The sequence below is a fragment of the Pan troglodytes genome, chromosome 10, assembly GCF_028858775.2.
Source record: "Pan troglodytes isolate AG18354 chromosome 10, NHGRI_mPanTro3-v2.0_pri, whole genome shotgun sequence".
Taxonomy (NCBI): Eukaryota; Metazoa; Chordata; class Mammalia; order Primates; family Hominidae; genus Pan; species Pan troglodytes.
Genome location: NC_072408.2, coordinates 101,236,514 through 101,262,357, shown reverse-complemented (window position 1 = coordinate 101,262,357; position 25,844 = coordinate 101,236,514). Strand labels below are relative to the sequence as shown.

The window sequence follows — 25,844 nt, the reverse complement described above, 5'->3', positions numbered from 1 at the left end:
TAATTTAATCACCCCACCCTTTTTTTAAAAGTATATAAGGTAATATTCATAGCATCCAGAGATTAGGAAATGACATATTTTGAGGGCTAGCATTCAGCCCACTATTGTTTGGAAGACTGTTTCTGAATTTGGAGGAGAAAAGTGAATCGAGGCTAAAGTAGCATTAGAATGGTGAGCACATTATTTGTTCATTTGTTATTTTTGAGCTCTTAATATGTGCCTGTGGTTTTTTAGGTGCTGGGGTTATGAACATGAGTAAGACATGTTTCTTGTCATGGACAAAGTTACATTCCATGTGTTGTATATACTAAAATGCAAGATAAAACACAGAATAATGAACTATATATGTTTGGGAGGGTCTTTACTTCATGGAGGAAGTAATGCATTCCTGAGCTGGGTTTTGAAGGCTGAATAGGAATTCACTAGATCAGAATACAAAGAGATGGAAAAAGCCTTCTGAGCAAGGAAATTAGCATTTACAAAGCCATGGCGGTAGAAAACAGCAGTATGTGCTCAGGAAGCTAAATGGTAATTAGTGCAATGAGACAAATTTTAGATTTGTTTTCATTTCTTTTTTTTTTTTTTTTTTTTGAGACGGAGTTTCGCTCTGTCGCCCAGGCTGGAGTGCAGTGGTGTGATCTTGGCTCACTGCAAGCTCCACCTCCCAGGTTCACGCCATTCTCCTGCCTCAGCCTCCCGAGTAGCTGGGACTACAGGCGCCTGTCACCACGCCCAGCTAATTTTTTTTGTATTTTTAGTAGAGATGGGGCTTCACTGTGTTAGCCAGGATGGTCTCAATCTCCTGACCTCGTGATCCGCCCACCTTGGCCTCCCAAAGTGCTGGGATTACAGGCGTGAGCCACCGCACTGGCCTGTTTTCATTTCTTATATACACATTAGCTACTAAAATCTCCCATTTTGCCAGCTACAGCGTAAATATTCTTTGCTGTGATGGTTCTTAAAGCAAAAATCTTTTCATAGATTAAGACGGTCTGTGAACAGCCATTAAATACATGAAAAAGTGCTTCAGGAAAACGTAAATTAAAATCGTAAGGAGATACCACTTTATGCCTCCTAGAAGGGCTACAATTAAAGGGACTCACAACATCACATTATTACCCACACAACAGATGGGTTTGGTTGCTTGGCAGGTATCATCAACTCAGTGCTCACAACCAAAGAGGATTTAGCATGAGGATTTTATTACTTGCAACAAGTAAGGAGAACATGGGGATAGTTCCTAAAGCAGGGGCCTGAGTCAGGTTTTATAAGTGTAGGATAACAAGGCATGATCTGATTGGATCTTGCAATGAGGTGGTACTGGAGGCATGATCTGACAGGATCCCTCCATGGGATGATGCCAGAGCTTGATCTCATTGGATCCTGGATCCTGCCATGCAATGTCTGCTTCTTAATTCAGTCCCCATTTCTTGGTCCAAGCACTTAGGTTCCTCCTGAGATTGCAGTCTTGGCTCATCTGAGCATGCTCAGGTTATGTGAGCTGAGGGTCCATGGCAGCTGAAAAATAACTCACAATTTATTACATAAAAGTTGAACCAGAGGCAGCCCCCCTTCATCTCTCTCCTCCTGCTCCTTTTCTCCTCCTTTCTCCTCCCCCTCCCTTTTTTCCTCCCTCCCTCTCCCCCTTTCCCTCGCTCCCCTCCTCCCTCCCTCCCCGTCTTTCTTACCCCCTCCCTTTCTCTCTCTCTCTCTCTCTCACTCGTTCCCTAACATTAAAGAGAAAATGCTGCTATCCGTGACTTCCAGGCCCGGGATTTCGACTTTTGGCTACAACAGAAACAACAAGAAGCCATATGTGTCATTCCTCAGCAGATGGCACCACCTAGCCCAAGCAACAGTACACCTAACAGCAGTAGTGGAAGCAATGGAAATGACCAGCTGAGCAAAACCAACCTATACATCCAAGGATTGCAACCAGGCACTACTGACCAAGATCTTGTCAAGCTGTGTCAGCCATATGGCAAGATTGTTTCCACTAAGGCCATACTGGACAAGACCACAAACAAATGTAAAGGCTATGGCTTTGTAGATTTTGACAGCCCTTCAGCAGCACAGAAAGCTGTAACAGCACTGAAGGCCAGTGGTGTACAGGCACAGATGGTAAAGCAACAGGAACAGGACCCCACAAATTTATACATCTCAAACCTCCCACTGTCAATGGATGAGCAGGAACTGGAGGGGATGCTGAAGCCCTTTGGCCAGGTTATCTCCACCCGTATCCTTCGAGATACCAGTGGGACCAGCAGAGGTGTTGGCTTTGCAAGGATGGAGTCCACAGAGAAGTGTGAAGCCATCATCACCCACTTTAATGGAAAATATATTAAGACACCCCCTGGAGTACCAGCCCCATCCGATCCCTTGCTTTGCAAATTTGCTGATGGCGGGCCAAAGAAACGACAGAACCAAGGAAAATTTGTGCAAAATGGACGGGCTTGGCCAAGGAATGGAGACATGGGCGTCATGGCCTTGACCTATGACCCCACCACAGCTCTTCAGAATGGGTTTTACCCAGCCCCTTGTAACAGCACCCCCAGCAGGATGCTTGCTCGGTCTGCACTCTCCCCATACCTTTCCTCTCCTGTGTCTTCATATCGGAGAGTGACTCAGACATCTCCTCTACAAGTACCTAACCCATCCTGGATGCACCACCATTCATACCTCATGCAGCCTTCAGGTTCAGTTCTGACACCAGGGATGGACCATCCCATTTCTCTCCAGCCTGCCTCCATGATGGGACCCCTTACCCAGCAACTGGGCCATCTCTGCCTCAGCAGCACAGGCACGTATATGCCGACGGCTGCAGCTATGCAAGGAGCTTACATCTCCCAGTACACCCCTGTGCCTTCTTCCAGTGTTTCAGTCGAGGAGAGCAGCGGCCAACAGAACCAAGTGGCAGTGGACACACCCTCAGAGCATGGGGTCTATTCTTTCCAGTTCAACAAGTAACAGTGGGATTCCCCTCCCCATCTTTACTGAATAGAAATGAATTCTTGGAGATACTCATGCTCCCAGATTCCAGAGGGTTAACCAGGAATGGAGACCATCCGTCGGCCCTGCTAAGGACTAACACTTAGCTATCGTTTTTCACAGGCCTGGGCCTGGAAAAAGAAATCTCTATGTTCCTGCCCTTTACTATTGCTGATGGAGCCTGGGGGAGCCATCACTTTTTTTGTGTGCTACATTCAAGGAGATCAAAAAAACTTTTTTTCTTTTGCAAAAAAAAAAAAAAAAGTTGAACCAGATTGGTCTGGTGCAGCTACAAGGTATTGGGAAAAATGTGGCACAAACAGAATTCTCAATATGTTGGCTGGACATGGTGGCTCACACCTGTAATCCCAGTACTTTGGGAGGCTGAGATGGGCGGATCACTTGATGTCGGGAATTCAAGACCAGCCTGACCAACATGGAGAAACCCCATTTCTACTAAAAATACAAAATCAGCCGGGTGCGCTGGCACATGCCTGTAATCCCAGCTACTTGGGAGGTGGAGGCAGGAGAATCACTTGAACCTAGGAGGCAGAGGCTGTGATGAACTGAGATTGTGCCATTGCACTCCAGCCTGGGCAACAAGAGTGAAACTCCATCTCAGAAAAAAAAAAAAATTCTCATATGTTTTTGGTTGGAATAGAAAATGGTACAACCACGTTGGAAAAAGATTTGGCAGTTTCTTACACAAAGTTAAATATAAACCTGCTCCATGACCCAGCAATTCCACTCTTAAATGTTTACCACCACCCACCTCCAAACTGAAAATGTGTCCACAGAAAGTCTTGTACAAGAATATTCATAGCAGCTGTATTCATTGTAACCAGAAACAACCAAATGCGCATCAGCAGGAGAATGGATAAACAATATGTGGTATATTTAAATGATGAAATGCTATTTAGCCTTAAAAAGGAACAGACTACTGAGATACACAAAAACATAGGTGAATCTCACAGCTATTTGGGTGAAACAAGGCAAATACATGAGAGTACGTACTGTATGATTTCACTTTAATATGTTCTGGATCAGGTGGAGCTATGGTGAGAATAACCACAAAAGTGGTTGCCTCTTGTGGGTGGGGTGATGGGGAAGGAGTATGAAGGAACTTTCTGGAGTGATGGGACTGTTTTATATCTTGATGAAATTGAGGCTTTCTTGAATTCTTCCTTTTGTGAACTCATGAAATTGTGTACATTCATGTGCTGCATATAACCACATACACAACAGTGGTACCATAAGATTATAATGGAGCTAAAAAATTTCTATTGCCTGGTGATTTGTGTTACAGTTGCTGTTGGAAATGGGTATTCAGTGTCGCGGAAATCAACACTAAGATAAAGGATCTCTCAGCAAGGCTAATTTACTTTCTGCAGAAAGGGTGCCACTCACTAGCAGTCTTGCCATGAGAGCACACACAAACAAAGGAGACAGGGTCATTTATAATCTAATGCGTCCACGCTATGGCTGTGTCCAGTTTCCATTGGCTGGAACGGGACTTCACATTCTGTTCTTGTCCTGATTGGCTAGCAACTTAGAACCTCCCAAAAGAGGTAAAGGTAGGGGAGAACAAAGGAAATGAGGAAGTAACTTGTGGAATGCTGAGAAAGGCCAAAACACCTCCAAATAAGGAAGAGAAACAGGCTATAACCTAATGCTTGCTTGGGCCTATATAGGCATGCCAGGGCAAATATCTAGGCCAAAAGGTGGGGGCTAAGCACACAAAGTATATTGGTTTCTTTATTATGGCTAGCAGATATTTAAGAATATTACCACAGGTCTTTGAGTAAATTTTGCTTCTAAGAGAGGCTACTATTTATTCTCAATTAGACTGGAAGGAAAGTCCCTTTGAAGAGGAACCTCTACTTCATTTTGTACAGTTGCCTCCAATATTTAGTACAGTAACATGTTGTAGAGGTTTGTAGCCTACAAGCAATAGGCTATATACCATGTATCTTAGGTGTATAATAGGCGATATCATCTAGGTTTGTGTAAGTACCGTACATTCTTTGATGTTCACACAACAATGAAATCACTTAACAATGAGTTTATCAGAGCATATCCTTGTTAAGTGATGCATGGAGATAATATTTGTGCATTTCATTTTATGTAAATTTTACTTAAAGGACTATAAACAAGCACATGAATAAAAGAGAAATCGTAGAATAAATTTTTAAAAAATGAATATTACATATCCATGTGGTAGCCTCACAACCATGAGGAGAATTAAGCCAACAGGATTTGTTGGAAGAAAAATGAAAAGGACTACAGTCCTTGACATGATGCTGACCCCAATTTTTGAATCACTCTCCCTTCCAAGTCCCTTTTTAAAAAATTGTGAATTATAAGGTTGGTTGCAGTGGCTCATTCCTGTAATCCTAATTTTAGCAGGTCAAGGTGGGAGGATGGCTTGAGTGTGGGAGTTCAAGCCAAGCCTGGGCAACATAGTGAGACCTTGTCTCTACAAAATAAAAATAAAAATTAAAATAAATAAAAAAATTTTAAAAAGCCAGGCCTAATGACATGTGCCTGTAGTCCCAGCTACTTGGGAGACTGAGGTGACTTGAGCTTGGGAGATTGATGGTGCAGTAAGCTGTGATCATGCCATTGCACTCCAGCGTGGATGACAGAATGAGAATGTCTCAAAAAAAATTATGAATTATAATATACATATAGAAAAGTACACAACAATGTACAGCTGAGTGATTTACAAAGCAAGTTACAAAGCAAACCTCCATATATCCACAAAAATCAAGAAGTAGAACGTTACTAGCCTCATCAAGTAATATTTTCCTGACTTTAATGATAATATAGTTCCTTTCTTTATACATGCTTATACCTAAGCATGTATCCCCTATATACTATAGTGCTTGTATTTAATTTTTAAACTTTATATATTTGTAATAATCTATTTGTAATAATTTAGTGTATATTCTTTTATGTTTCGCTTCTTCTGGACAATATGTCTGTAATATTCACCCTATGTATATAGAGTATCTATAGCAGGGGTGTCCAGTCTTTCGGCTTCCCTGGGCCACACTGGAAGAAGAATTATCTTGGGCCACACATAAAATACACTAACAGTAACGAAAGCTGATGAACTAAAAAACAAAACAAAACAAAAAAAACCATGCAAAACAAACTCTCATAAGGTTTTAAGAAAGTTTATGAATTTGTATCGGGCTGCATTCAAAGCCATCATAGGCTGTATGTGGCCCATGGGCTACAGGTTGGACAAACTTGATCTATAGCTTATTTTTATTGCAATATAGTGCTAGTTCCATTATACCACTATTCGTTTCTTCAACTGTTGATGGTCATTGGATTTGTTTCTAGGTTTCAGTTGTTAGGAATAATACTGCTATGAACAGTATCATATAAATCTTTTTGTGGACCTGTGTATACCACATTTCAAGTGGATATATGCCCAGGAGAGGAATTACTGAGTCATAGTATATGTATTTTTTTTAACCTTAGTAGATAATGCTAGTTTTTTTTCCAAAGTGAATATGCCAGTTTACACTACAACCTTTGCTTCCTCTCCTCTCCAGATTTATCGTCAGTCTTTTTGGTTTTCTCATTGAGATTTAAATATTATGAATAATTTTTACAAATCAGTAATTAAAAAGACAATTCAATAGAAAAAATTGGGCAAAAGATGCAAATGGATATTTTATAAAAGAAGATACCTAAATGGCCAGTAAACAAAGAAAAGGTGCTCGGTCTCATTATTTATCTGGGAATCACCTTTTAGATTTTAGACGTGGTATTTTTCCTGCCTTGAGTTACTGAATATTTTTTCCTATATTGTGACAACTTTGTGCTTCTGCTTTTCACATTTAGATCTTCAGTCCAACTAGAATTAATTTTAGTGTGTAATAAAAAGAAAGGCGCAAGTTTCTTTTTTTCTACAAGGTTATCTAGTTGTCCCAGTGGCCTTTATTGAAGACTCTCTTCTCCTTACGGTTCAGCAAAACCACCTTTGTTCTAAATTATCTTATATGGGTAGGTCAGTTTATGGGCTGTATCCTGTTTTATTGGTCTCTTTGTCTATAATTAAGCCAATGGCATACTATACCATCTTAATTACTGTATATTTGTAGTAAGTATTGATATATAGTAAAGTCTTCTCATTTTTTTCTTTAAAATCATTTCCACTGTTGTTGGCCTGTCTTTTGTATTTCCACATAAATTTTTGAATCAGCATGTTAAGTTTCTCACACATAGAGACACACTCATTTGGATATTAATTGATATCACATCATCTGTAGATTGGGGAGAATTTGTCTCTTTAGAATGTTTTCTGATCCATACACCTAGTCCATATCTCTATTAGGTCTTTTTTAGTTTATTTCAGTAGCTAGCCACAGTTTTCCTATAATAAATAGTTTGCACATCTTTTTACCTAGGTTTTTGATATTTTTTATATTATTAAGAATGTCTTTAAACATACATTGTTGTTAAAGAATATCACTATTGAAAAAAATAAAAAATATTTTGTTGCTGGCATATGGAATGCAATTAATTTTTGTATATTGCTCTATCTGCCAATCTTGCTAACTTGCTTTTTCTAATTATTTTTCTGTAAATTTGTTTAGATTTTCTACATACACAATCAGAACATGTGTATATAAAGATTTTTTTTTTTTTTTAGTTTTTAATACCTTCTATTCCTTTGTTTTGTTCTAGTTCTTCAATACAATATTGAATAAAAGTGGCAATAATGGACTTTCTTGTTTTGATCACACTCTCAGAAAAAGATGTTTTAAGATTTTAAAGTCAGGTGTGGTGTTTTAACATACTCTTTTTATATACACCTTTGATGAGATTGATGCACTTTTAAGTTTCTAGTTTGCTAGGTTTATTTTTCTCTTTTTTTATTGAGGTGAAATTAATACAGCATAACATTAACTATTTTAAAGTATATAATTTAGTGGCATTTATTACATTCACAACATTGCGTAACAACTACCATTATCTAGTTCCAAAACATTTTACCACATCAAAGAAAACCTTGTACCCATTAAGCAGTCAACTCCCATTTCCCCATTCCCTTAGTCCCTGGAAATCGTCAGCCTACCTTCTATGTATTTATCTATTCTGGATATTTCATATAAATGGAATCATACACCAAGCACAGGAATGGTAGGTATTTTATGTTAGTTCTGACAGTCCCTGAGCTGCTTATTTATTTTGTATGTCTATTTTCTGTCTATTGTTCAGCCGAGTAATTTCAGTAGTTGTATCTTCCCAGTGCATTAATTCTTTTCCTCTTCCTCTCTATTTCTGCTGATGAGCTCATCTAATATTTTTATTTTGGTCATTGTATTTTTTTCTTTTCTTTTTAAAGACAGAGTCTCGGTCTGTCACCCAGGCTGGAGTGCAGTGACACAATCTTGGCTCACTGCAGCCTCTGCCTCCCAGATTCAAGCAGTTCTCCTGCCTCAGCCTCCTGAGTAGCTGGACTACAGGCGCATGCCACATCACCTGGCGAATTTTTGTATTTTTAGTAGAGACAGGGTTCCACCATGTTGGCCAGGCTGATCTCGAACTCCTGGCCTCAAGTAACCCACCTGCCTCAGCCTCCCAAAGTGCTAGGATTACAGGTATGAGCCACCAGGCTTAGCTGTATTTTTCAGTTTTAAAATTTCCACTTGGTTCTTCTTTTTACCTTCTTTTCTGAGACTTGTATTTCTTTGCTGTGACCCTCTTTTCATTTATTTCAAGCTTGTTTGTCATTGTTTGTTTAAGCATTTTTATCATCAGTGCTTTAAAGTCTTTGTCAGATAACCATAACATCTGTCATCATAGTGTTGGCTTGTTATCTTTTTTCATTCAGTTTGAAATCTTCGTTCTTGATATGATCACTGGATTTCTTTTTATTATGTATGTATGTATTTATTTATTTATTTTTGAGATGGAGTCTTCCTCTGTCGCCCAGGCGGGAGTGCTGTGGTGTGATCACAGCTCACTGCAACCCCTGCCTCCTGGGTTCAAGCGTTCTCCTGCCTCAGCCTCCTGAGTAGCTGAGATGGCAGACGTGCACCACCACACCCTGCTAATTTTTGTATTTTTAGTAGAGATGGGGTTTTGCCATGTTGGCCAGGCTGGTCTCGAACTCCTGACCTCAGGTGATGCACCTGCCTCGGCCTCCCAAAGTGCTGGGATTACAGGTGTAAGCCACTGTGCCTGGCCGACCAGTGGTTCTCTATCGAAACTTGGACATTTGGGATATTATAATATTGTGGATTCTATCTAAACTTTTTGTTTTAGCTGGCTTTTTCTGACACTTTTCTGGTAGAGGAAAGAGGGCATACTACCTTGTTTTTGCCAGGTGGGGTTGGAAGTACAAGGTTTTTTTGTTTGTGTTTTTGTTTTTTTTTAAGAGGTGGGAATCTTGCTTTGTTGCCTGGGCTAGAGTGTGGTGGCATAATCATAGCTCACTGCAGCCTTGAACTGGGCTTAAGCAATCCTCCTACCTTAGCCTCCCAAGTACCTGGGCATATAGGCACATGCCACCATGCCTAGCTAATGACTTTTTTTTGTTTGTTTTTGAGACAAGGTCTCACTGTGTTGCCCAGGCTGGTCTCGAACTCCTGGTCTCAACCAATCCTCCCACCTCACTTTCTGAGTGGCTGGGATTTGCAGTCACAAGCCATAGTGCCTAGCAAGTCGAGGTTTCTAAGTTGGCCTCTGTTGACACCTTAGTTTTTTTTGGGAGGGGGGTTGCGGGAGGGGTCTTTGTTATTGCCAGGTAGCTGTAGTTCTGGCTCCCCATGTGATCTTCCCTGATACCCTGGAGAGGGTAGCCTCATTACTGTTGGTGGTTCTGCCTGTCATAAGTCTCCACTAGGCCTTCTGTGCCAGCATTTCAGTGGGGTGAGGGAGGTCCTGTTTGTTACTCTTGGTGGGGGGTGAAAGTTTAGGTTTTCCATGTGGTCTCCTCTGACATTGCAGGATCATTGAGCTTTATTACGGTTCAGGAAGCAATGGAAGTTTCTGTTTTCTGGTGAGCCTTCTTGTGCACCATCTTGGCCCAGTATTAGGGTATTTTATTACAGCCTAGCTTGGCTTCCACCTGATCTTTGCTTGTGTGGATGGGGGTGGAACTACAGTTTGTGTGTGTGTGTGTGTGTGTGTGTGTGTGTGTGTGTGTGTGTATGGTATTTGGATAGAGTAGATTGTAATTGTCTACATATTATCTTGCTAGGCTCCCTCTTTTTTGTTCCTTTGGCTAGAGAGTAGGCTTTTTTTGTTCAAGACTTATTTGTCTGAATTAATTGGTGTTTCCTGGTTGCCAGTTTCTTCAGCTCTGTGTCTGAGATATATGAAAAAGAAAACCCAGGGAAATAAACTCACCACTGTATTTGTCCTTACATTCTCAGGTCCATAGCTAGTCAGCCTTCTAGTCTCCATTATTCAGAGTCACGTTTGTCATATACCTAAATCCAGGACTCTTAGTTATATTAATGAGTATAAAAGGAAAATGTATATCTGTTCCATCTTCCTCAAAGTAGAAACCTTTATTCCATAAGTTTTAAAATGGAGTATCAATTTTCATTTAGTACTACATATTTTCTAATTTCTATTTTGACCTTTTCTTTGATTCATAAGTTATTTAGAAATGTATTTCTTACTTTGTAAGCATATGTGGCTTTTCTGGTTATTTTTTGTATTGAGTTTAGTTTAATAGCATTATGGTCAGAGAAGGTATCTTGTATGATCTTGGTCTTTTAAAATGTTTGAAATTTTTTTTAAATACCTGGCATGTGGTCAACATTTATAAATGTTATGTGTATACTTGTGAGGAGTGTGTATTCTGTAGTTACAGGGTATAGTCTTCCATATGTCAGTTAGGTCAGCATGGTTAATTGTGTTGTTTAAATTATCTGTGTTCTTACTGATTATTTTTTTAAATCTTCTTGTCCCATTAGTTACCAAGAATAGTGGTGAAATTCTCCTCCTATCATTGTGAATTTGTCTATTTCTCCTTATAGTTTTGACAACTTCTGCCTTACATATTTAGTGGCCATAGTAAGTGCATGTAAATTTAAAATTGTCACATCTTTCTGGTGTATTTAACCTTTATCATTATTAATTTCTCTCTCCATTTTAAATAGTGGGGGTTTTTTGCCTTTTAAAATCTACTTTTATTATTTTTTCATTGAGAGCGATCAATAAGAAAATCTTGTTTTAAAAGAGAAGATCAAATTTTAGTGTCGTATCAGTGTACTTTTGATATGAGGACTCAATTTTAAGACAAACCTATAAACAATTTACTTTTCATTTTAGCCAATTTGTTCACAAATAAAATTTCTTTCATAAGATTCATCTCTCACAAACCTTTCATAATTTGCCCAGACCTTCTACAGCTTGCTCAATCCTTTAGTTTTGTCTTATATTTCTCTTGTTTATACTGAAACAATCATTTTACCTTAGGACAAAAATTTACTTCCCTTTTTTTCTATCATTTCAACCACATAAGATTTTTTTATACAAAAATTACTGTCATTCTCTTTTCTTACCAAAAATACATTCTCATAGTTTTTTGTGTCTGTTTTTCACTTGTTCCTTTCTGCCTTGTTTTCATGTTTTTCCAAATTCATATTTTGAAATAATCTTTCAATAACTTCTGAATTAGACAAATTACTTTTTAAATAAAAACACATTTTTATGCCATTTAAAACACTTTTTTCACCAAAAACAAATTTTGTTTTTTTCTTGTACTCTTTGCATACAGAATTCTATGTATTAACTAGAATTTTAACTCTTAGCAATCTTAATTTTTAGTTAAATCTTAGTAATCTTAACTTTTAATGAAAACCTAGGAAGTAAGCAATTTTGAGCTGTCACATATCAACATTTTATAAAGACACATTTTATAATCTTTAAAAATGTATTTTTTCCACAGAATAATTTTTAATGTGGAACCAAACATATTTATTAACCCCCAAATATTTTTTCTTCCTGTAAAGCTTTAGAAGTCAAGAGTAAATCTAAACTTACATTTAGGAATTAGTGTTTCCTTATTTTAACTTATTTGGATTGCTACTACAATAAAGCAAGTCACAAGAATTTTCTGGTTTCTCAGTGCATGGAAAAGTTATGTTTACAGTATACTGTAGTCTGTTAAGTTTACAATATAATTATGTCTTAAAAATGTAGATACCTTAATTGGAAAGTACTTTGTTGCTAAAAAATGCTATTGATCACCTGAGCCTTCAGTGAGTAATCATCTATTAGCAGGTGAAGGGTCTGGCCTTTCTGCTGATGGCTGCTAACTATTTAGATGGTTGCTGAAGGTTGGGATGGCTGTAGCAGTTTCTTAAAATGAGACAACAATGAAGTTTGCCACATCAGTTGACTCTTCCTTTCATGAAAGATTTCTTTGGAGCATGAGATTCTATTTGATAGCATTTTACCCACAGTAGAGTAAAAATTGAATGCCAGTTTTATGATGCAATTCATTAATTCCTTGGCAAATGTATACTTTTGGCAGGATAATTTTGTGGTAGCTGCTACAGATAGCGCATTCTGTATTTACAAAGATTGAATCCCAGTGCGTGTTAAACCTAAGAGTAAGGAGTATAGTGTTCTTGAGGGACTTTTCCCTCTGTATTAAAATATAATTTCAGAGGAAACCAAAACAACTGCAATTATAGTTTAAAGATTGTCTTAAGTAATACGTAGATATCACACTAATTTATCAGAGATGGTATAATTCAAGCAAGGCTGAATAATTTAATGGTTGGTTTGCATAGGACAAAGATTTTTTTTTGTTAAGTGATTTGTAATAACCCATGACTAAGGAAGATTCTATCAGGAAAAAAATATGTATGTATGTATGTATGTGTGTGTGTGTGTGTGTGTGTGTGTGTGTGTATGTATTATGGGACTAGAGAAAGAAATTAAAGGAGACAACTATTTTAATTAAAATTTTTGTTCTTAGTTATAAGAACACTTTGAAACATCATTTTTTATTTCTAGATGAAATAGTGACGTTTGTAATACTGAGTCAGTGCTTTTGGAGATAGGTGAGATTTAGTTTTCTTAACACAGTGTATAACACATAGGAGTTGATCAATATTTATGTGTTGACAAATTTCTCATGTGAATCTGCAGTCTGGGTGCAGCTTGCCTTGTGTCAAGTAAAAGACCCTTCAAAGCATTAATCATAGGCATAGTTACTTGCTGAAGGTCACCTTTTGAAGACCTTGATTCTCCCTAGCCAGTTACCAAGTTCCAAATAGCTTTTCCTCTGATTTGGGAGTATGGATTTTATACCAGGATCTATACTTGAAGCTTACTGTGGTAGCTTCAGGAAACATGACTCTGGTTTGTGAATTTAAGACTACCTAAACTGGGAAAGTCTGCTTCTAGTGGAGCTAGGTTAATACTTGAAGATGTGATTTTGATGGTCATAGAAGCATAGAAGCTGCATGGAGGTAAAGAAAATTGTTCAAGGTGTGATTCAGCTTTATATTTGCATTTTGTTTTATGAACAAATTAAAATCTGAGAATTGGGCTTTGTAATAAAAATGATAAGGAGAGGCTGAGCGTCGTGGCTCACGCCTGTAATCCCAGCACTTTGGGAGGCCGAGGCAGGCAGAATGCCTGATGTCAGGAGTTCGAGACCAGCTTAGGCAGCATGGTGAAACCCTGTCTCTACTAAAAATACAAAAAATTAGCTGGGCGTGGTGGCGGGCTCCTGTAGTCCCAGCTACTCAGGAGGCTGAGGCAGGAGAATGGCGTGAACCCGGGAGGCGGAGGTTGCAGTAAGTCGAGATAGCGCCACTGTACTCCAGCCTGGGCAAACGAGCGAGACTCCGTCTCAAAAAAAAAAAAAAAAAAAAAAAATTAGCTGGGTATGGTGGCAGGCGCCTGTAATCCCAGCTATTCAGGAAGCTGAGGCAGGAGAATTGCTTGAACCTGGGAGTGGAGGTTGCAGTGAGCCGAGATCGCACCATTGCACTCTAGCCTGGGCAACAGAGCAGACTCCTCTCAAAAAAAAAAAAAAAAGAAAAAAAAAGAATAATAAAAGTGATAAAAATATGTAACATTAAAGGAAGCTTACGTTTACTGATCGCAAATTATGTAATTATGTTTATTTCTCTGTGCAGGTATAATTTGGCCTCCTGAGATTCTGCCTTAGCAAGAAAGGAGTGGGAAATACCCTTGGAAAGAAAACTAAAACAGTAAGAAAGCCAAAACTTATTTTTACATGGTTGTCAGCACATTTACCGATATGGACACTTTTCCCAATAATTTTCCTCCTGGTGGAGACAGTGGATTGACAGCTTCTCAGTCGGAGTTCCAGAAAATGTTAATTGATGAAAGGTTACGATGTGAGCATCATAAAGCTAATTATCAGACACTGAAGGCTGAACACACAAGGTAAATTACTTAAATCTAGAAGTGGGGTTTGGTTTTAAAAAGTTATTGGCATTATCTTGGCTGAATGTTTGCTATAGAATATAGTATAATTTTGTTATTTTGCAATGTATACATTTAAAACTTTTTTAATATAGTAAAATTTTTACTTTAAAATTACTTTGTTCCAAACTAAGTATGATATCAAGTGGGTTATGAATTTATAAGCCTTATTTTGAAAGTAGCAGGACGTATAAGATTAAATGTATCCAGATGGCTAAATGTGTTCCCCATCTCCCACCAAAGTAAAATTGCATTCCAAAACTACAGTGTTAATAATTAAATGAAACTCTGTAAATAAAAGATACTTGTGGGTTTAAAGGAATGTGTGATATTGGTCTTGTTTTTCTGTGGTGTTGATTGACTTTATATAAAGTAATGCAATTAGAAAGAAAGGATTTACTCAAAATTGAATTCTCTTTAAAAAAAACCAGGTTGCAGAATGAACATGTAAAGTTACAAAATGAACTCAAGCACCTGTTTAATGAAAAGCAAACTCAGCAGGAAAAACTTCAGCTCCTACTTGAAGAACTAAGAGGAGAATTAGTAGAGAAAACTAAAGATTTAGAAGAAATGAAACTGCAGGTGAGAAAATATATTTGAGTTTTGAGTTAGTATAAAAGCAGTCAGATACGTAGTGGAAGTAAGTAGTTTTGGTGAATTTGGCAATTTCTGTCTATATCCTTAATGATTACTTTGCTGTATCTCCAAGTGGTACAATTTAATCTTCTTTCATATATTTTAGAATGTTAGCTACCATGTAAGGGAGCCATGAAACTGTTATTTTATGTAAATTGGTATTATATTGCCTATTCTGATATAAATAATATTTAACCATTAAGAATAATTAGGGAAAAAGTGAGTTTGAATTGATAAAAATTCAGAATTAAAGAATTTTTTTAAAAGAGTTACTAGTATTTGTATATGCATTATAACTGAAAGCTAAAAAAGGACAGCTGTTCTTAAAGAGCTTCTTAAAAGAGACTGTAAAAACAGTATGTGCACATAATTTATGTGTACATTGTAACACACGTGGGTTTGTAAAGCAAAAGATAGTTGTCTCCAAAGTGCTGAAGTACAGTTCCGTTAGATCATTTTCACGCTATTCATTTTTTCATTTGTCTGGAAAATAGAGCAAAGCCAGACTTTAAACTCCAGTCAGATTTCCTGTAAATTTCAAATTAGTAGGTTCTCACGAATAATATTTTCCCGTATTTATTTAATCTCTGAAGAGCACCAGCTATTTATTTCTGCCTAACAATCTGATTGGTACAAATAATAAGGTATTATTAATATTAGAGTCAGAAGTTCATAGAGTAAGAAGGCATCTTTCAAGTCACCTAGTCTGGCATATCACCCAACTCTTAGATATCCTTTGACAGAAGCCTTGTAAGTTTGTCATTCAATAACTTTTTCAAATCTACCATTGCTGGGAACACCACTAAGCCTGGCTTGGAGCCTCCACTATGCTCACTGTTTCATTCCTAGGTATATTTAGGACATTTAAATATACAAATATAAACCTCAGAAATGTAAATCGAAGAGGGAAATGTAATTTAAGCCTGTAGAATCAGTGCATTAATTTGTTTTGCAAAAATTTAGAGCCCTGTATGAGTGGAAGCTGTGAATGCTGAACCCAAGATATTTGAGAGATTCTTCAGGTATTGCAAATTTAATTATTCTGTTTCATGAGAGTGACATCTAAATGTGATTATTTGTACCAAGCACATCCAGAAAGTAAGTAAAGCACATCCAGAAGGCTGGAGTAGTTATATTAATTCAGATAAAAGAGACTTCCAGACAAAGAGTATCACTAAAGATAAAAAGGATGTTTATAATGAAAAAAAAGGGTCAGTTCTTCCAGAAGATGATACCTTCAACAAGTAACTGTGTCTCTATGCCTAGTTTTCTCATGTGGTAAAGCGGATAAAAGTTTCTGCTTAACAAGAGTTGTGAGGACTAATGAGATAACATCTACACTTTTACTGCCATACTTGCCACATAGTAAATATTCATGGATGATGACATGTTTATTTGAATTCAGGCTCCATGAAGGCAGGGACTTTTTTTCAGTGTGTCTTCGGTGTTTAGGATAATGCCTAGTAAACATCTATTTGTTGAATGAATGACGTGAAAAATTGAAATAAATGAATGAATTGGGATTGTTGTTCATATATTGCACTGTCTGTGTCAAACATACCTACAGCCTCAGCATCTTAGAGTTGGTAATCATCTAGTTTTTCTTTGAATCTATTATGGGTTGAGTTGTATCCCCAACCAGGATATGTTGAAGTCCTAACTCCTAGTACCTCAGAAGGTGACCTTATTTGGATGTAGGTTCATTACAGATGTAATTAGTTAAGCTGATGAGGTCATATTGGAGTATGATGAGCCTTTAACTCAATATTACTGGTGTCCTTAAAAAAAAAGGAGAAGAGAGATGGAGACAGATGGGGTAGAGAGGAGCACTATGTGATGGTGGAGGCAGAGATTTAAGTGCTCCAGAAACTAGAAAGAGGCAAGGAAAGTTTCTTCCCTGCAGATTTTAGGGGGAGCAAGGCCTGTCAACACACCTTGATTTCACACTAATAGCCTCCAAAACTGTGAAAGAACAAACTTCTGTTATTTAAAGCTGCGTCGTTTCTGGTATTTTATTATGGCAACCTAGGAAACGAATACACTGTCCAAAGCAGAATCCTTTTTAGAACGTCTTTCAGACAGGACTCTCTTCATTTTCTGCTTCAGTGCTCTCAGTGCTAGAGAACCTGGTGAACTTTTTAAAGTGATCCAATTGTATTTATAGATTAAAGTATGTTAAACATTTTCTCTCTCCTATTAAAATGAAGTCATCTACCCTATAGCCTCCCTGTTGGTAACTTTGGATGTTCCTCCATGTGAAAACTTCCCAAATGTTTGCTCACAAATATAATTTATCTAGTAAGGCTTCTGTTTTTTAAGATAAACATATCTAGTAAGGCTTCTGTTTTTTAAGATAAACATATCTAGTTTCTGTGTGATATTTATTTGGCAAAAATAAGCTAAAGAAACATCATGTATACATATAAACACACATTTTGAAGCAATTTAGCTATTTGTTTAATGGATGCTTGCAATTTGCGCAAATTGTAAGTTTAGAAAAGTAAATTCAACAAAGATCAAGAAATATTTCAATGAAGGTTTATGAAAGATGATTATTTTTAAAATATACATGCATTATCTAGTCTACCTACAAAAATGCTTTTTCTAAGATTTAATGTCATCTCTTTGGCTTTTATAGGAAAAAGATATAAGAGATATTCATTTAAAGAACATTTCTGTTGGGAGGCCGAGGCGGGCGGATCACGAGGTCAGGAGATCGAGACCATCCTGGCTAACACGATGAAACCCCGTCTCTACTAAAAATACAAAAAAATTAGCCGGGCGTGATGGCGGGCGCCTGTAGTCCCAGCTACTTGGGAGGCTGAGGCAGGAGAATGGCATGAACCCGGGAGGTGGAGCTTGCAGTGAGCCGAGATTGCGCCACTGCACTCCCGCCTGGGCCACAGAGCGAGACTCCGTCTCAAAAAAAAAAAAAAAAAAAGAACATTTCTGCATCAGTAGTGAATGGGAATGATAATAGTGCCTAGCTCATAGGATGACTGTAAGGATGAAATGAGACAGTGCATAGAAAGTGTTAGTTCAGGCTGAGCATGGTGGCTCCCACCTTGAGAACTTCAGGAGGCAGGAGGATCACTTGAGGCTAGGAGTTTGAAACCAGCCTGGGTAACGTAACTGGGTAACTCTGTCTCTAAAAAATAAAGTAAAATAAGTTAGCCTGACATAGTGGCATGCACCTGTAGTCCCAGCTACTAGAGAGGCTGAGTCAGGAGACTTGTTTGAGCCTAGGAGTTTGAGGCTTCAGGGAGCCATGGTTATACCACCACACTTTACCCTGGGCAACAGCGCGAGACCCTGACTCAAAAAAAAGTATTAGTATGGTACTTTGATCTAGTAAGTGGTCAGTACATGTTGTTATTGTGTTACTATGTACCATGTTAGCAAAACCTTTTTAAATATGGGGATCATTTGATATATTCTAATAAAACGGAAATTACTTTACCAATGATTAATATACTCTTTTTGTGCTAATGAAAACTGTATAACCTAGTATACAGGTTCCCATTTTGTTTTGGCTGCTGGGAAGCTCAGATCAAAGTATAATACTCAGTTTCAGTCATTAATTTATTAAGAATTTTTGGCATAGCAGTATTTGCCTTCTTAAAGTATTCTTTGTAAAAGATTGGCCTATTTTAGATTATTAAATGGCAAGTACTGCAGTGTTAAAGATTTGTTTTTATAGATTTAAAATAGGTAATGACACCTAGACTGTTGTATGATAAAGCATTCCTATGTTTCTTTGGAGACAAGTAGTGGCAATATTCCATTAGAAGTCTAAGACACTGCTGGGTGCAGTGGCTCATGACTAATCCCAGATCTTTGGGAGGCCGAGGTGTGTGGATCACCTGAGGTCAGGAGTTCAAGACCAGCCTGGCCAACATGGTGAAACCCTGTCTCCATTGAAAATACAAATATTAGCTGGGTGTAGTGGTACATGCCTGTCTTCCCAGCTACTCAGGAGGGTGAGGCATGAGAATTGTTTGAACCTGGAGGCGGAGGTTGCAGTGAGCCAAGATCGTGCCACTGCACCCCAGCCTGGGCGACAGAGCGAGACTCTTTCTCTCTCCAAAACAAACAAACAAACAAAAAGTAGCCTAAGAGAGAATATTTTTTCCTAAAATGGGATGGGAAAAATCCTCTAATTCAGTCGGTGTCTTGGTTTATGTGTGCTTTGGAGGTATAGGGGATAGGAGAGGGAGAGATGGGGAGAGACAGAGGAAGAGAGAATTTATTATGTGTGTATTTGTTTTTAATAAGATTCCTAGGAGCTAAGAAAAAGTTAGAGATGTTTTGTCAGAGACCTCAGATCAGAAGACCCCTAAACTGTTGTATGCTGTTAGATTGCACAGGCCAATGGTGAGGTGCACACCATTACAGGATTTAAAGCACTGTTGTTTCCAAGAGGCATCTGTGATGTAATTGAACATATAATACTAGAAGCTGCAAGGATATTGTGCAGCTACATCACTCTACAGGGTAGTGAGCACAGGTTATCTTTGTTCTTTGCAATGCACTTTGTCTGGTTTTTTGGCTGCTGTTCTCTTTATTGCTGGTTTTAAGCAATTTGATTGACATACTTTGCAGTTTTTTTTATATCTGTAGTGCTTGGGGTTTATTGAGTTCCATAGGTCTATGGGTTTACAGTTTTTATCAAACTGAAAATTTTTGGAGATTACTTCTAAAAATATTTTCTTTCTCCTCTTTCACCTCCTTTGGAGACTCTTAATTACATTCTAATATTAGACCACTTAAAGTTCTCCCATAGCTTGCTGATGTTGTTTATTAATTTATTTTTAGTATTTTTTGTCTCTGTGCTTCATTTTGATTAGTTTCTGTTGCCATGTTTTCAGATTCATTGATTTTTTCTTCTGCAGTATCTAACCTGCCATTAATTCCATGCAGTGTAATTTTCATCTCAGAAATTGTAGTTTTCGTCTCTGGAAGCTCAATTTTGTTTTTTTTTTGGTTTTTTTTTGAGACAGAGTCTCTCTGTGTCGCCCAGGCTGGAGTGCAGTGGCGCGATCTTGGCTCACTGCAAGCTCCGCCTCCTGTGTTCATACCATTCTACTGCCTTAGCCTCCTGAGTAGCTGGGACTATAGGTGCCCGCCACCACGCCTGGTTAATTTTTTTATTTTTTATTGTTAGTAGACATGGGGTTTCACCATGTTAGCCAGGATGGTCTCAATCTCCTGAGCTTGTGATCTGCCTGCCTCGGCCTCCCAAAGTACTGGGATTACAGGCGTGAGCCACCTTGCCCGGCCTTGGTCTTTTTATCTCTATCCAACATGTTCAGTCTTTTCTCTAGTTCTTTGAACATATGGAATTCAGTTACAATAACTACAATAAAGTTTTAATGACATCTGTGTCGTTTCTGGGCCTGTTTTAAGTTTATCCCCCCTGCCCCCACCACACACACACACACTCACTCTCACTCTCTCTCTCTCTCATGCTTCTCTGCATGCCTGGTAAATTTTTATTGGATGTTAGATACTGTGAACTTTGTTTTTAAAATGCTGGATTTTTGTTGTTGTTGTTTTTGTTTTGTTTTGTTTTGTTTTTGAGACGGAGTTTTACTCTTGTTGCCCAGGCTGGAGTGCAATGGAGTGATCTCAGCTCACTGCAGTCTCCACCTTCCAATATTTTTATATTCTGATACATGTTCTTGAGCTTTATTTTGGGACACAGTTAAATTATTTGGAAACAGTTTTATCTTTCTGGGTCTTGCTTTTAAGATTTAAGTGGGAGCAGAGTAGTATTTAGTGTAGTGCTAATTATTTCCCACCACTGAGGCAATACTCTTCTGAGTACTATAACAATTTCTTTATGAAACAAAGGATTTTAATCTGTTTTTGGGGAACAGAAACTATTCTTAGGTCTTTGTGAGCTCTGCGTATTCATCCTTCTAATCCTTTCAGGTGTTTATTTGCCTAGCCTTAGGTAGTTTCCTTGCACACATGTGTTAATCAGTACTCTACTGAATGAGTCAAGACTTTTTGTAGGTCTTCATAGTTGTCTTTCTGTGCCCTGTTTTCTCTGCTACCCTGTCTTAGGACTCTAACCACCCCACTGTCCTTGGATGCTCAGTTTCATCTCCTCAACTCAGGGAGTCCATCATGACTGCGTAGGTATCCTTTCCGGTGCCAGGTCCTGAAAACTCTCAAAGCTTATCTTCTATGTTTTGTGTCTCTCAGGGATCTGCCTTTTGCTTTCTTATGTCTAGTGTCTTGCAAACTGTTTAATTTTTGTCTGTTCTTTTGTTTGTTTCAGGCAAGAGAGTGAATCTGGGCTCTTATTCTATCTTGGCTGAAAGTGGAAGGCTTTTTACTTTCAGTTTAACTTTTGGTTTTGGAAATCTCAAACATGTAATGTATTCCCATGTACCCATCATCCAGCATTAATAATTATTCATTCTGAGCCAGGCTTGTTTTATCTACTACTTTCTCCCACCCACTTCCACTTTTTCCCTCAATGTTTCTGGATTATTTTGAATCAAATAATATTCTTTCAACAAATAATTGGCTATATATCTCTATAACAAATCAATGCAGTCTGTCTTAAAAGCATAATCACAATACCTTTGCCATATTTAAAATACTTATTCATTAATACCTTTTAATATCCCACCTTTGTTCAGATTTTCTTAATTTTCCTATGGTTTTGCTTGCCTAGTTTTGAAGTTAGATCATTTGAAACAGGAGCCATGTAAGCTTTACCTATTAATCTCTTCCTTTTAATTGCTACCTCATCTTAGTTTGGACTCTTGATGTTGTCACCCAGACTTAATACTTGATACCGTAAACCAGATTATGACATGAGCTTTCTATCTGGTTTCTTTGGCTCCATTTACTGCCTCTTCTTCCCACAGCTACAGCTACTCTCCCACTAAAGCTTTTGATTCATCTTGCTTCTTCGTAAAATATAGATATGGTAGTGTCACTCCTAAGCTTAAAAACCTTCAATAAATAAGGTACAGAAAAATATATGTACAATATCCTTTTTGTATAGAAATCAAAAGTGATATACATGCTTGTGTATCTGTAGATTGTTTTAGGAAGGGTACATAAGTTATTGACAATGATTGCTTCAATAAAAGGAAATTGGATTACTGAAGTGAGAAGACTTTTTAGTCTTTTGTTTGAATTATTTTATTTATGTAATTGTATATATTCATTTTAAATAAAATAAATTTTTAAAGTAAATACTATTGAATACTGAATAAATAATAAGAGTCTAAACCTGGTATTCAGGAACCTTTCACTCTTTGGCTCCAACCTATTTTCCTTTTGTTTCCAGCCAGAGTGCAGCCCTCCAAGGTGGCATTTGGAAATGTTACAGTGTTTAGATATTTCTACCAGTGTGCATATAGGGTCCCACGATTTTAAATTTTCTGTAGTACTTAATGTGGTCCCATTCAAAATGGCTTTAACTCACCTTTGAGAATCACTTTTCTCCCATACAGTCTCTGACACCCAGGCAAATTAAAATGTTACCTGGCTTGAGTTTGGGTTCTATAAGCTTTCTATATAAGGGTTCTATATAAGCTTTAGTTTTCCCATTCCTTTGATGTGTCATGCCTTCTATCCTAAATGTGTTTTCTCTTTTTTACCTGTCTGGTAAGCCTGTATTGCCTACTTTTATAGTTATTTGTGTGTATGAGTTATTTTTAACACCAGAGTTTGAAGTTTTTATGGGGAGATATGTGCTTCATGTGAGTTTTTGTGATCTTTATAAAGTTATTTAGATACCTTGTGTGCCTCAGCGTAGCTATACTGTGGCATTGTTGTAGGAATTAAATAAAGTAATGCATATAATGTGCTTAGAACAGGATGGTATGTAGCTTACAGTGCATTGTACAATGCTTTATATATAGTAAGCTCTCCAGTAAAATGTAATATTTTGAATACAATATTTGGACTATTCATAAAAAAGGAAACTGAACATTATCATTTTTATAGAAATTAATATATATGCAAACTTTAGATTTTTTTTTTTTTTTTTTTTTACAACTAGTATTTGTTCCTCCTTCATTCATGAAATAGTAGTTGAGTGGTTCCTATGTGCCAGACATTGGTGGGAGGTATTGGGAATACAACGGTGAATAAAGACTGTGTTTTCCCATATGGGACTTACATAAATATTTAATTACTTATTAAAATACGAGTTCTATAAAAGAGTGTGACAAGGAGAAGCCTAAATTAGGTACAGTGTGAGAGTAAAAATGAGCCTTTTCTAATTGAAAATAAGTCTGAAAGGTTCTCTTTGGTATAACAAATTGTTACACCTTTATTTTGCCTGCTTTGGAAAATAACTAGACTATTAGCCATTGTATACAACATGATAGTCTTAGCTGCCAACATAGTTATTCCTAACAATAGCAATAATAATCAGTAATTGTCTTTACTTCGTGTTAATGGAATTTTTGACATCTCCAAGAGCCTGAAATTGAGATTCTTAAAGTATTATTTCAAATGATGATTCTATTTGTATAGTGATCACTGTAAAAAAACTATATTGCAAAAACTTTCATGAATTCCATTGTCATAATTAGGAGAGAGGCTTTGAAATATGGAGAATTCTTGATTTTAATGTGATTTTATATTGTTTGCATTTCTCTACATATTAGATATTAACTCCACAAAAGTTGGAATTGCTAAGAGCCCAAATACAACAAGAATTAGAAACTCCAATGAGAGAACGTTTTAGGAATCTAGATGAAGTAAGTAACTTATGTTGTTTACTATGCATTTATCCTCATGGGATCAAAGTCTTGATGAAAAGCATCATTTCCCTACCCCAAAACCCTGCAGTAGTTCCCCCTTTTACTCAGTCATTACAGTGGCCTCTAAGGCTTCACAGGATCGAACTCCCATTACCTCTCTGATCTCCTTTCCTTTTTCCACATTGGCCTACTGATGTTTCTTTGGCACTCCAGAATTGGTGCGTTTCTTTTTTTTTATTTTTAATTTTATTTCTTTTTTAATTTTTTTGCGACAGAGTCTGGCTCTGTTGCCCAGCCTGGAGTGCAGTGGCATGATCTCGGCTCACTTCAACCTCCGCCTCTCGGGTTCAAGCGATTCTCTTGCTTCAGCCTCCCAAGTAGCTGGGATTACAGGCACGCGCCACCGTACCTGGCTAATTTTTGTATTTTTAGTAGAAACGGGGTTTCATCATATTGGCCAGCTGGTTTTGAACTCCTGATCTCAAGTGATCTGCCCGCCTCGGCCTCCCAAACTGTTGGGATTACAGGCCTGAGCCACCATGCCCAGCCTAATTGGCACATCTCTTTTGCCTTGAATACTCTCCCTCCAGATACGTCGTGGCGAACTTCATCTCTTGTAAGTCTTTGCTAAAATGTCACTTTCTCAATGGGGCCTACTTTGACTGCTCTCATCTACCTATTTAATACTGCAACCTGCCTTTCCCATTACTGCTTAGACCTTTAGACCCCCTTACCTTGCTCTGTTTTTTATTTTTTTTTCTGGTATACATACCTTCTACTGTGCTGTATAATTTGCTTATTTATTGTGTTTATTTTCTGTTTTACCACCTCTAGAATGGAAGTTGCATGAGAGGAGGAACCTTTACCTGTTTTGTTCATTGTTATATTCCAAGTTCCTAGAACAGATTTTGGTATACAGTAGGTGCTCAATTAATATTTGTTGAAAGAGAGAATGAGTTTCATGCCACTTCATAAAAGTAAAAATCTGTTACAGTTTTACTTCAGGTTGAGACTAGTCTCCTTTGGTGAAGTGTTGATATAATATGACTAAATGCTTAATAAAGGGGACAGGATAAGACTGCAGATAACAAGTATATTAGATACTTGGTAGACATTTTATATATGTTACCTTATGTAACAAATATACCTGGCCTTATACATACAAATGATTATTGTCCCCTTCAAAATGGGCCCCTTTGGAGAGCTGTAGTCTAGTGATGCGGTAATTGTCCAAAACAGTTGTAGAATCGTCTTTTATAATGGCTTACTGGCTTGATAATATGATCTTTCTAATACACTCCTAATGGCAAGCCATTATGGTTTGGGAGTAGATTTAATTTTTGTAAATAAACAAGATCAGACCCAAGATAAGTGATCAAGTTCAATAAAAACTTTTTTTTAAAAAAATCAAAGCAAAGTATATCTGCAGTAAAATAATGAAACCCATTTTCTTGGTTTACAAACTGGCTTAGAAATCTTTGAACTAAAGATTTATGGTGAGCTGGGTATTTTAGGAGACATGCTTTCCTTGTTATCGAATTTCCTGTTAGTGTCTCCTGTATCTTTCTGCTTTGTGGCCTGAGTTTCTTGTTGGGTATTCAGAATGCCAGCAGCTTTCATAGAGTACTGTTAGGAAGCAGGGTGAGAACACTCCAGGGAATTGCATGTGTTCCTGGTTAGTCAGTAGAGATGATGCTGCGCGTATTCTTCAGGTTGGTGTGTTGAGTTAAACTATCATTGTAATATTTAATTAGATGTTAAAATGCTGTACTAAATATTACAATAACCTTTCATCTCTTTTGAATTTGTTTTACTTATACTAAATTATACATTTAAAAAATCTATATTTTGAAAGGTGTGCTACATTCTTACATGTTATTTTATTTAAGTCCAGAGATCAACACTTTCCTCATACTATACACTTTTATCATAATGAGAACCAGTGAAGAAATAAGATTAATTGAATGGTAATTTACTTTTTAGATATCTTTTCAGGAATGTACTAATTCTGTATGTAGGATACTTGTTATGAAG

At 37.4% G+C, this 25,844-nt stretch overlaps 2 protein-coding genes across 14 annotated transcripts in view; both read left to right on the top strand.

Annotated features, from left to right (window-relative positions):
- CEP83 (centrosomal protein 83) overlaps window positions 1-25,844 on the top strand; it is a 182,239-nt gene that overhangs the window by 33,504 nt on the left and 122,891 nt on the right. For 10 of the 13 annotated variants that reach the window (XR_010148376.1, XR_010148377.1, XR_010148375.1 and 7 more), the window contains 3 exons: window positions 14,124-14,397; window positions 14,868-15,018; window positions 23,715-23,807. Coding sequence is in view for 10 of the 13 variants with exons in the window: in XM_054664609.2 (XP_054520584.2) it covers window positions 14,225-14,397; window positions 14,868-15,018; window positions 23,715-23,807 (417 nt within the window). In the remaining 3 variants the exon portion in view is untranslated. Of the gene's footprint in view, window positions 1-14,123; window positions 14,398-14,867; window positions 15,019-23,714; window positions 23,808-25,365; window positions 25,523-25,704; window positions 25,778-25,844 lie in introns of those variants that run through there. The other 3 variants (XM_016924000.4, XM_063786956.1, XM_063786955.1) reach the window with 2 other exon arrangements.
- Window positions 1,563-6,100, top strand: LOC129136676 (RNA-binding motif, single-stranded-interacting protein 2-like). The gene is given in 2 exon segments (XM_054664612.2): window positions 1,563-1,823; window positions 1,826-6,100. Coding segments are annotated over 2 exon segments (1,221 nt in total). The 5' UTR covers window positions 1,563-1,744; the 3' UTR covers window positions 2,968-6,100.